The sequence below is a fragment of the Chrysochloris asiatica genome, unplaced genomic scaffold, assembly GCF_000296735.1.
Source record: "Chrysochloris asiatica unplaced genomic scaffold, ChrAsi1.0 scaffold00009, whole genome shotgun sequence".
NCBI classification, from domain to species: Eukaryota; Metazoa; Chordata; class Mammalia; order Afrosoricida; family Chrysochloridae; genus Chrysochloris; species Chrysochloris asiatica.
Window position 1 is genome coordinate 4,032,502 of NW_006408527.1, and position 12,631 is coordinate 4,045,132.

Consider the following 12,631-nt stretch of genomic DNA (forward strand, 5'->3'; position numbering starts at 1 on the left):
ATAGGCAAACAGAAACTGGGATCCAGGGAGGACGTGGGATGAGTGCCGTTATAGTTAGGGGATTGCAACTAATATCACAAAACAAGCTGTGTAAAAACTGTTGAGCAGGAAACTAATTTGCTCTGTAAACTTTCATCCAAACCACAATAAAATGTTAAAAACAGAAACAAGCAAACAAAAAAAACTCAACCAAACCCAAAAAACCCTATAAATCACAATGGATCTGATCCTTAACCAATCAAGGTGCAGGTTAAGACCAGGTAGTACTTCATTCCATTGTATATGGGTTTGCCATGAGTCCAGACCAACCCAACAGCAGCTACAACACCATACACAATAGAAACCAGGAATATTAACATCAAGTCTCAGCCCGAGAAGGTGTAGGGGAGAAAATTCATCCCCTGAGGTTGTATACCAGCAAGTCAAGAGAGTACAAGAAATGGACCAATGCTGTTAACCCAAAGCTGTCATCATTGGTGGGGTTCAGGCCACCAACTTTTATTGCCTCAACCAGCAAGGCTCAGCAAAATGCCTTTGTGGGTACTGGGGAATTTGCTGGGGGTGTCTCAAAGAGAATGAGTATGTTACGATGAAAACTGTTTGCTGAGGCACCACATGAGCCTGTAAAGAAATGCCTAACTCATACCAACCGTCTTTCATTGTTACGTGGATATTGCTTTCTGGGAACTGTCTCTATTGTTTTGTGTGTATCTATTTATCTATATAAAACAAACAGTCAAGGTATACATATGCACAGTAAAAGCACAAGTATCTTCCAAAAGCAACAAAAACAAAGATAAAATCAAAACATAATGTAGATAGTTCTATTATGACACTAGCAAATTTTCATACATTAAAGGGAAACAAATAACTATAGAAGTTAGGAACCATGGAATCACTCCATATCTAACATTTTTAGACCTTTTTCAGAAAATAACTTTTGCAGTTAATATATGCACTCAACTGGCATCCCGGAACCTAAGTATGAAAAATGCCGATCGGAACAGGGGCCTTTGCTGTGGAAAGGGAGTTATTAAAATATCAATGTTTGCTCCTTGCTGGCATTTCCCTTGGATTCTCCAGTTCCCTTTTCTGTGATTCAGTGGACCTTCCATACAAGCAGATGAGCCAGGGAAAGAGAGAGGAAAGGCAAACCCCGTGGGAGCCACCGGGGGTTCCTTGTGGCTGCTGTACCTAGTACCTACTGAAGGATGCTTACATGAGAAACCAGGGCAAAAAAAAGAATTTTAGAACTTTTCTAAAAAAAAATAAATGTTTAAACAGGAAAGATAAAGATTAGTTCCTACCTCAAAGTCATTTGCTTTGTTGTAGTGCATGTTCAGAGCCCTGTACAGCTCACAGTCTCTGGTTATAGACAGCTCTTCGGTACTGGTGACCCCATCGTTGATGGCTTGGCGTGCATACTTCTCCATCTGAATGTAGTAAAACTCACGGAAATTGCTAAACCACTTGATAAGCTGAGAGGTAATACATCTGTTGAACTGTCAAATTTAAATATTGAAAAGGATAAGAACATTGCCATTTTCTTCATGTACTTTTTAAAGCATTTTAAAGCACTGCTTAATGACCCCCTCCCTCATGACTTGGAAAGGTGTGTTTTTTTAACTCCTCCAAAATGACGGCGAGAGGGGCGAAAGGAATAATATATTTACAGGATAGTATCAAACAACTCAACAACGGAAATCATATCACAAGTTTCATTTCAAATGATTGTATTAAAAAGCTGACTTTCCACAAGTTGAATGTCTCGTTTTCTAAACATCGTTCTTCATCTTTCAGCAGAATGCATGGCACTTATTGACTCCTTATGGGAATTCATTCAGGCTACAGGATCCTGGGAAGAGTTGCTAGTCTCAGGTACTAAAGATGATGAGCTACGTGACTTCACCAAAAATTCTGTGTCTCCACATGCCTCCTTCAATGCTGAGAAAATGGCTTTTACACAAAATGGGAGGGATCTGGCATATGCTTATTTTGGGTAATACATGCTCCCATACCCATTCACCCATGATTCCACTCAGTGCTCCTCTACAGTTTTCTAGCCTGGTGCCTTTTGGTCAGACTGCTCTGTTCACATGCTCACTGCATCCAGCACTGGGTGAGACCCATATCCACTGAGGCCAGGATCTGTGCTGGTTGGGAGGTGTGGTTTAAGACCCAGCACACAGATGGCAGAGACTGTATCTCTGTTACGTTTTTTAAATGCCAAGTTACTATAACACAATTCGATTTTAAAACTTTGTTTACCACAGTTTCCCTATGACCTTTTAAATGAAGATGTCATCTTGGATTCACTGCAAATGATACCATCCTTATTGACAGTCCTCTGTGCACACAAAGGACAGATGCGTCTCAAGTTGCCAAGTCAAAACCAATAAATCCATAGTTTTATATCAGGCAGGCTGACAGACAACCCCTGCCTTTTGTTATCACAGGCATCCCCTTCTCTGGGCCCCCAGAAAAAGATGTGCATTCATCAAAAATCAACAAAGATCATTTATCAAACACTAGCCAGGAGAACATCCAGACTCCTACAAGATGACAGCTAAAGTGTGTATTGGGGCTGTAATTACTACGCAGAAAGTTGTTTCTATACTAGCAAAGATAATAAATGAATGAAAATTTATGGCAGAGAATTGAAGTCACAAGGAAACAGAAGCAGGGAGACTGGTGTTTCTCCCAAAAGGCCAACTTGCATCATAATTGTCATGCAGTTGCAAGGGTTCTTACAGATAATTGACCAGAAAATGATTAAGTCATCAGCAAATCGCTTCTGCTTGCAAGAGTTCAAACATGTACTTAACCTATCCAAGAATTATATTTTCACTCTGTGTGTCTGCTCTGTCTCTATTCAGCCTTGCGGGGGACCCGATTAAAAAGACAACTGAAGGACCCCCGTTATCTGATCTTCTGGTTACCGATTTCAATAGAACTTAAACCCATTACGATTTGCTGAACTTGAAGTTCTTTCCATTTTATCTCAGCAGTAAAATACACTGTCCAAATTTCCAGACACTGAGATAAGGACTACAGGCCCCCGTGACGGCTTACTGTTCCTTTTTAATTCTTTTAGAATAAGAAACAAAACATTACAAAATGATAGCAGACTGTGCACTGGGGAATGAAAATTGCTTTGACATGGAGATTAGGCTTCTGTATTGTTACAAGACATTGTCTCATATGGACAAGAGTACTGTAGAGGAAAAAAATAGAAGGGTTTTTTTTTTTTTTTTTTCTAGAATGGTCATGAATGACCTAATGGGAAGGACAAAAAAGTAAGTACACTTGCCATTATTTCGGAATGGGACATAAAGGGAGATTTAAAGCTTATTGTTGGAGAATGGAAATACCAGAGAGAAAGAATGGACAAAAATAACAGACTCCCCAAACATGAGAAGCGAAATAACCAACACACCAGTTTGGAGGACAGGGTTTCTCTCCACTAGAAGTGAACTGAAATGTGCTCAGTTTTAGTTGCTGGCAAAGAGCAAAAACAGACCCACCCCACCCCCCCCTCTTTTCTAAATACTCACTTTGGGGAGGGGTGGAGGAAAAAATAGTGTTAAACTTTAAAGAGTTAATTTCCCCCATCCTGTAGTGCCTACAAGAAAAGGATCAATTGTTCTATAAAGGAGAGCTCTGTAGTGTGTTAATGTGTTACTGCAAAAACTAATCGCTACAATAAAGAGGCTGTGTTTCCACACAGGGTATGAGTCTCTGTGACTTTGATTAATGCTTCCCACGGGACATCTCAGCCTCAATATGGGCTGAAGAAACTTCCTAAATATTCAATGAGCATGGTCAAAAGATGTATAAAACAAATCAATCTGACACCTTAATCTGGCTAGGCAGCAGTTGACTCAAGAGGTGGGGGGAACGAGATACATCATTTAAAACTGCGGGGTTGAAAAGCCTGTGAACGTCTGTTCTTTAAAGCTAAAACGACACTGAAACTGTTGTACTTAGTGGTCTAAGAGTTATGAGTTCATGCATTAAAATCAGCACCTAGTCCAGAAAAGTAAGACGGCGTTGGTCCACTAATCCTAGGTATCTCTCTCACCTGTGCCCACCTGCCCTTCCTGTCATGAGAAGCAGAGTTTTTTGTCTAAATATCATTGTGAAGGAGTTAAGTTGGACTCTTGGTGTGGACATAGGACTTTGTTTAGGTTCTTACTTAAGAAAGTGAACTAAATCAGCTCTACAACAGTGGAAGAAATTTTCTCACACCATGCCACCACTACTGTATTGTGTATAAGTCACTTCTACCTCTTCATTTCTAAGGTAATTCAAAACCAGTTAATGTCCTTTCCAATTCATGACAACCCATGTGTGCAGAGTGGAACCGTGTACCATAAAGATTTAAAACATTTTTTTTCTTGTTGTTGAAAACATATGAAACACACTGATTCAACTGTTTCTGCATGTACAATTCAATAACATTCTCACTGTCCTTTTCTGAGTTGTTCCTTCCCCACTGACATAAATCCACTCTGCATAGGGTTTTCAATGACTGCTGTTTTGGTAGTAGTTTGCCAGGCCTTTCTTCCTACATGCTTCTGGGTGGACTTAAACCTCTAAACTTTGAATTAGTAGCCAAGTACTTAACTGTTTGTGCTTCCCTGGGCAGTATACCTCCTACCTGAAATGGAAATCATGTGTGTTAGGTCCTTTCCAAAGAAATGCTTACAAAGCAGTGTGCATCATTCCTCCTGCTCACCTATGTGGAGCCAGTGAGAGTATTACTCAGCCCTGCACTATCCTCCAAGTGTGGCTTGGATGCATACCTGTGCTACACCTTAATTACAAAAGAAAATGTTTTCTGCTGGTGCTGTTTTTCCTTGCAACACTAATATCTAATCCCAATTTGAAATGACTTTATGATTTGGGATAGTACATTTTGCTAGAAGTAGGATTTTCTTTTAGAGGAATGTAGCCTCAATCAAACGTAGGCTGTGTCTTTACGGCAGGCATTACTGGATTCAAGAGAGATGGTACAGGGCTTCATTTGTGATAAGACCCTAAGGTCCCCTCACACTTTCTAGGCACCTCTAAGTGCTGTAGTGGTTTCCTGAGTCCCAACCAAAATAACTTTGAACTGTATGCAGAGAAGCATCTAGCAATTTCAGCTACCAATGTTTTTGAGGTGCTTCCAACTCCTAGTGACCCTGCCTTGGGTTTTGAAGGAGTAGCTGGTGAGTTTGAACAGCTGACCATGTGGTTAGCAGTCCAGCATTATAACAGGAGTCCAATAAGGACCCACATAAATATATTTCATATATACAAATACATGTATACTGTATATATATCATAATATGTATATGTATATATATATATATATATACGTATGAATATATTCATTATTAACACTTCATTTCTTGATTATTCTTGGTATTAAAGAAGTCCAATTTTCTCATTATATACATAACTTTCCCCTATCAACAGCATAAACTCGGGGAATGCAAACTCATTTACTAATAGCCAAAGAAAAAACATAATTAGGAGTGTTAAAAGTATATACTTTACTCCAAAAATTTTAAGAGTAATGACCTTAGGTGGTTTTGTCTTGTGTTAAGTTCCAACTCTTTCCTCTCCATTAGAATGGGTAATTGGGAGTTAACGAGACTCATGTATACTTTAATAGTCTCCCCTAGTATGGATAGAGTATGGCTAGCATCTATAATCTGAATATGACTACTTTTTAAAAATAAAGCACTCACAGGGTATTTCATCATTATTTACACAGTAGGAGTTGTTTTTTGCAAAGCTGAGTCACTCGATGTATTCTAAAAGAATGTGAATAATTTCTTGTCGATTTATTTCTCCCCTCCTTGCCCCCCACAGATATGAAGGTTTCTAATATTTACATCTACTGCTGAATAATGCTGCTGGCTCAGAATGACCGCTGCTTTCTACTCTCCGTGTGCTGCGCTTCAATGGTGGCTGAGTGATCCCTATGCTTGCAGTTTGTAAAGCTCTTCAGCATCCTTCTAGATCAAAGGTGCTATATAAATCATATAAGGTATTGCCATTCTTATATCCCACTTAGAGGAACAAAAGAGGTCACACACTCACAAACATACACACACATGAGCTAACACAATTTCCCTCCCCTTCCTCTTATTATCACTTCTAAGAACTAAAGTGTTGGGAGGATTCGCTGGAGGACGATGTTCTAGACCCTCTACTGGGGTCTAGAAGCTCACTGGTCCTTCAATCAGGTATCAAATTCTCTTAAATTTGTCTATTTTTGATTTCTTTTAAAAAAGCGTTGCTGTTGTGTCAATTCTGCCTGAGGGTGAAGCCATGTATTGTTTTCCTGGCTATAACCTTTATGGTAGCTAATTGCCAGCTCTTTCTTCTGTGCCACCAGTGGGTGGGTTCCGATTGCCAATCTTTAGGTTAAAAGTAGAGTGCAAACTGTTTGTACTACCCAGGGACCCTCTATTCTAGAGCGTCCCCCACAAATGCTTTCCCGGACCTATTGGTGTCAGCTTGTTTCATGCTTAATGATTCTTAACCAGCTATTTAAGTTGCCGCCTTTCTCTGTCTTCCCCATCCTGCCCAGTTTGTTGGCATCAGAGGAGAAAACAAGCCTTCCACTTAAGGAGCACAGCCAGGGAAAGAGAAAGATACAAGGCTGAAGTTGATACACAATTCAAAAGCAAACAGGAGGGAAAACAGAACTATTCTTATAAGGCCAAATAAAACATCAGTGAAGGAAACTGAAATGAGTTGAGCTTCAAAATGAGGCCAAGGAAGCAACTTGGGCATCAAGTACCGGACAAACTGCATGGAGGGGATGGCAGAGGAGCAAGCGGGTTTTGGCAGCTTGTGAGTTCTCAATGGCAGAAATAAGAACTTGTACATATGGGGTGGGAAGGGGAGGGTGGAGAAAGACGCACCCAACCCTAATAAACTAATCTCAGCTAATGTAATGTTTATCAAATTCCTTGGATAATGATACCATGTGTGTCATTATCATCATCAAAACCCAATCTATGTTTTAAAAAGTTACAGATGATTAACACAACATCAACTTGATGCAAACAATTACTTAAAACCCACACACAGACACACACATATGCATACACACACACTCACACGCACACACAGAACCAGGAGGTCCCAATCTTCTGTAGAATGAGGGAGGCTGCAGCTGTAGGCAGACAGCTTTCATATCCTCATTTGAATAATGTGTCCTGAATCTGTCACTTTATTCATTCCCCTTATGCTCAGTGTACTCTACATCAACAACAAATTAAGTTGTAAATAAGAGACAATCATCACTTTTGTTTTTAAGCAGCTACTGCATAGAGAATTTCAGTGTCCGCTCCTTTTCGACAGGGTGGAAAAAGAGGTGCTAGAGTTTGCTTTCAGAAGCACAAATATGAGGAAACCAACAGAAACAAAAACAGAAACAGTTTATTGCTGCTGAGGGGTGGGAAAAATTCTCTAAAGCATATCTATTGATCACCGGCTGAGTTTTCCCCCCATGAAGCTACTAAAACATATAAAAACTGAGGCTGAGTTTCCCAGACTGTATTGTAAACCCACATGGTTTATTATGAACAGTCCTTCAGTTCTAAACACAAGGACCATCTTAGCTTGGCACACCTTTAAATAAAAGGAAAAGTGCATTGAATCAATTACAACATAGGTGTATTAATGAACTGATTCTACATCAATCTCCATTAACTTCCAAGGGTTCAAGCCACTATCGCATATGTAGAAGGTGAACAAATAATAAAAAAATGCCCCTACCTTTACATCGGAGAAGTAGGTCTTCAGCATATTGGAGCTGGGGTAACGAGTATAAAAGAACATGAGCTTTGCTTTTTTCAAGTGATTGGGAGACAATCCTTCCTGCATGTAGGATGCAATTGGTTAAGGGAAAAATGTCTTTGGACACAAAGCGTCAGCACCACCACCACACCACCACCATTACACCAGAGATGACAGAGACCAACCAAGTCATTGAAGGAATGCTGCCAGGTCAGTGGCATTGCTGACAGGTTCCATTGATAACTTGCTGCTGGTTTTTTTTTTTTTTTCAAAATGATATCATTGCCTGTCAGACATTGCCAAATGTAATGGTTGTTGTCGTTATGTGCCGTGGAGTCGGTTCCGACTCATAGCGACCTTGTACAGGGTTTCTGAGGCTGGAAATCTTTACAGGAGCAGAAAGCCTCATCGTTCTCCTGAGGAACAGCTGGTAGTTTTGAACTGCTGACCTTGCGGGTAGCAGCCCGATTCGTAACCAAATGTAATGGTAAAGGTGCACAATTGAGTTGCACAATCTTGGCTACTTTAGGGTGAAGGCAGCAAAACACCCTCCCCCTTTTATGTCTGAACGCTATCTATACATTCACTTGTTGCTAGGAGACAAATGCAACCAACATGTGCTGCACAACTCTTATCGTAAGAGTTTTCCCCTTCTTTGTAATTACACTTCTGTTTGTTCTTTCTCTCTGTACTATGCAGTTTACATCACATTATTATACTAATGTAGGTGAAAGTATAAAATGCAGTATTATGAACACTGTTATATGCAAGCTTCACACTTTACTTTTTAGTGCTAATCTATAGAATTGAATCACTTTCTTGAGATCCTATTATGCCTTTTTAATTGTTTGCTTTTTAAATAATAGCTAAGAGTTGGGAGGGGTAGTTTGGGCACAGAGTGAATTGGGTGAGGCGAGGGTGTCGCTTTTGTTAAAGCAACGATCCAAAACCAAATACAATTTGCCTCTTCTGGATTTATAGTTAACTCCTTTGAGAACGGCACAGTAGTTGAGGCTAACAAATCAATAAATGTGGGTTAGCAGATCAATAAATGGCCACTTACCCAAAATAAGAAGGCCTATTTATCTGGAAACATCATTACCTTTTAGATCTGTAAACAGCAGCATCTACAACAGTTCCCAAGAGAATGTAAGGCTAACCATAACAATCCAGGCTTCCTGATTCTCCCCCAGATTCTTGGCACTCCTCAGCAGACTCAGAGCTGGGATGGCTCTGGTCACATCTGTGCCGCAGCCTGGCCCTGCCATTTCCTCAGCAAATTAATGGCTTTATAATTTATCAGAAATGAAGATGCACGTGGAGAAAATCAATGTGGTCCCCCACAAGGTCAATTAAGGCTCCTTCCTAGAAGCTTCTCTAAGGATTTTCTCACATAAGACAGTCTGGGAAAAGGGAAGAAAAAAAAAAAAAAAGGAAAAGAAAAACAAGCACGAATACATGCATGCGCACACAGGCACACGCCCTTAACTAACAAAATTTTACACCTTGCTTGTTGTTAAGTGCTGTCAAGTCGGTTCTGACTCATAGGGTTTCCAAGGAGCTGCTGGTGAGTTTGAACCACCAACCCTGTAGTTGAAACTGACCTTGAGGTGGAGTGCTTATCCTACAGTGCCACACCAAGACTCCACCCTCAACTACCCAACCAAAATTTTACACCTTAGAAAAGGTCAAATCAATGAACATACTTAGTCATCATGGTTTCCAAATAACCTTCAGCAAGTATAGCAGGACCACACTTAAGAATGGTGTGACCACCAGAAAATTACTAGAGAGGCATAATCAAATTAGCATTGATAAACTGTTGACTTCTTGTAATAGAGAATTTAACCAAATATTCTGCAGAGACTTTGTTCAATGAACATTCACTTTGGCATCGCATGCAGTTTTTAAAAATACTCTGTTGGTTTATAGAGAAAAGCTAAGTATTGTGCTTCCCCATCCCCAATGAAAATGAACACTGAAGAGGGAAATTTTGATTTTATATTTGTAAGCCAAAGCAGTTTAACTGAACTTGTGTTTTTGTTTGAGATCCTTAATGATTACAAAGACGATAATTTATGAGTGACATACTTCTTGTGCCAAGGAAAGAGCTGAAAGGCCCTCCAGTAACCTCCATTACACTGACAGAGAAGACTAAAGGAGCCCGGCACACTTCAGGACCATCTGTCCAAATGGATAAGTGAAATAATAGTTGCAAGCTGTCTCCTATTGCCTTGTGATAAGAGTTTTAGGCAGGTCCAAACTTCAACAAACATTCTCAGATCTGGATTCTAATATTTTCTTTCAGGCGGCTACATTAAAACCACCTCATATACTTAATTATTAGTAGGGGGGAAAGTCCCACATCTTTTAAAATGTGATCATACAAAATACAAACTGTTTTGACTCTGGCTCTCAGACAGGCATAGAGCTATCAAAACTTCCTGACACTCTCAACACATTCAAATTAGACTAACATGTTTTAGTTCCTTCAATTACTTTATTTGTTTAATGTAAACTTTCCGTCTTATTTTGATCAAGAGCTAGAGGCTTTTTATGTAATGAGAAAAAAAAAGTATTCTAATATGAATTTCTCAGGTTTGTTTTTGCTCTAAAATGTTTCCTGTTGGTAATACTTGGAATTGGGCAACTGAAATGGAACACAGAATAAATCTTTATCTCTTGCTCACAGTGTAATTAAGATAAAATTCCCATAAAATATATGTTTCTAATAAACTATTAAAAATAACTAATGAAACATTTAAAAGCCAACAGTTAGATAATCCTTTTTTTTTTCTCTCTCTCCCTCCTCAAAATAAATCTGAACTGACCAATTGGTTAATTTCCCTTTTAAGTGCTTGTGCTGAAAAGCAACTGTTCTTCCAAGAAAGCACTAGCTGTTTCTAGGATACTTACACACGCACAATGACTCATGATGGAATAGATTCAGTAAACATACAGCTGTACTGAACACGAGCTAAGCTCCATTCAAGGCCAGGAAAGAAAATGAGCACAAATAAATATTAAGGAGGTAAAGGAGGGGGTAGGGGCGAGGGGGGATGGAACGCAAACAAGATCTGTCCCGGCAGCTCATGTGGCTTTGCCTCAATTCTCTTAGCTATAGCTTTGTGAAGACAGATGACATTCAATTCTATGTGTAATGCAAAATAGACAATAACTGCTGAAACTTGAGACAGCTGCCAGGTGTAAAAAAAAAAAAAAAAAAAAGAAAGAAAGAAAAAAGATGATAAATCCATAAATTAATGAAAGACATCTGCTCGGAATATAAAAGATCAGAGAATCAGGGTACTGCAGCTGAACCTAAAGCAGTGTTCAAACAACCTGAGAATCTAAGTGTTGTCTGTTTACCAAATACAATATAACCTTACCTAAACAGCAGCAGCCGGAGGAGCAGCGGAGGCAGCAAAAAGGCAAATGGGACAATAATAGGTTGCAAAGGCTGCAGGAAGAATTTTTTTTTTCTCCCCCCAATTGCGGCAAGAGATTTTACATGCTGCTGCTCTTCCAACCAAATGGGCTGAGACTGCTTACTAACATTTTCAAAATGCACACCCAAAGAATTTTAGCTTCCTTCTTGTTGTCTGATTTATCATATTTCTAAGAGGCTTTACTCCTAGGAAAATTGACTAGAGGGAAAAGCTCTGAACTCACTTATTTAATGTTGGTGGCGATGGAGAAGTTGTTGCTCCGTTAAGAAGTTCAACATAAATTGTTGTGTAGTTTATGGAATTCTTTTTTTAAATTTACTTTATAATCTTTTTTTCTGGGTAAGAGGGATTGGGAAACCAGTCTTTAAATGTTTCACTACAGCTAACACTTACTAAGGAGCCTTGATGGCACTATAGGTTAGGCAATGGATTGCTAATCACAAGGTCATTGGTTCAAGCCCACCAGCAGCTCCTAGGGAGCAGGATGTAGCTGACTGTTCCCTTAAAGATGTACAGTTTCAGAAACCTATAAGGTTGCTATGAGTCAGAATCAACTTGATGGCAGTGGATTTGACTTGGTTTTTTAAAAATAGAAATACTACAGAGTCCCACCAGATTTCAAAACTTGTAAAACATCAACTCCCATTTTTTTTCACACTTTAAATATCCATTTTTAACCCACATTTTCCAGTTGTTATTTTAATTTCAAATTACTAAGCAATCTTCCTTTTCAAACTTCAAGTAATTTAGAATTCTCCAAAAGTTGAGCAAGAAGGAGTGGCCTGTGATACAGAATAGGTTGTTTCTTCACCTGCATGTCTGAAGGGCTTATAATTCTACTCTTGTGCTTTAATTGGGAACATGCAAATGTTTGAGGCCTAAACAAGGCTATTTTTCTTGAGATGCAAAGAGGATGAATGACAAGGAACATGATGAAGAAAAACAATTGGCTGGCTGTTTCTTTGGGGATTTGAATAAAACTTAATATTTGATTAAACAGATTCATTTGAAAAGATACTCAACACATTTTTTTATAACCAAGACTTGGTCTCTTTGAAGCAGGTGTGCCAGCATATAGTTTAACCTGTGCACATTGTTTCCTTTCTGTTGGAAAGGATAACAACGTCATGTGTTCTGTAATGTAGAACATATATGTTTGATGTGCTGAATTTATAGTGGATTTATCTGATAAGCTAGTGTTCTTAATAGTTCTTATCGTAGCTACTTTGTTGGAAGAAACAGATGATGCCCTTTGGAGTAGCAAAGAACCACTCCCTTATGAATTACAATTTGGAAAGACATGAACTAAAAATAAAACCATAGGAACAAGTACCAAAGTGATACCATTTCATTTCAACTAATTTATGTTGATTTTTTTT

At 39.1% G+C, this 12,631-nt stretch overlaps 1 protein-coding gene across 1 annotated transcript in view; it reads right to left on the reverse strand.

The window, feature by feature from the left end:
- The window catches only part of PROX1 (prospero homeobox 1), a 56,885-nt gene that overhangs the window by 31,039 nt on the left and 13,215 nt on the right, over nucleotides 1-12,631 (reverse strand). Inside the window, exons 3-4 of the mRNA XM_006834009.1 lie at nucleotides 7,783-7,890; nucleotides 1,308-1,502 (exon numbers count right to left, since the gene is read on the reverse strand). Of these exons, the coding sequence (XP_006834072.1) occupies nucleotides 1,308-1,502; nucleotides 7,783-7,890 (303 nt within the window). The remainder of the gene's footprint in view (nucleotides 1-1,307; nucleotides 1,503-7,782; nucleotides 7,891-12,631) is intronic.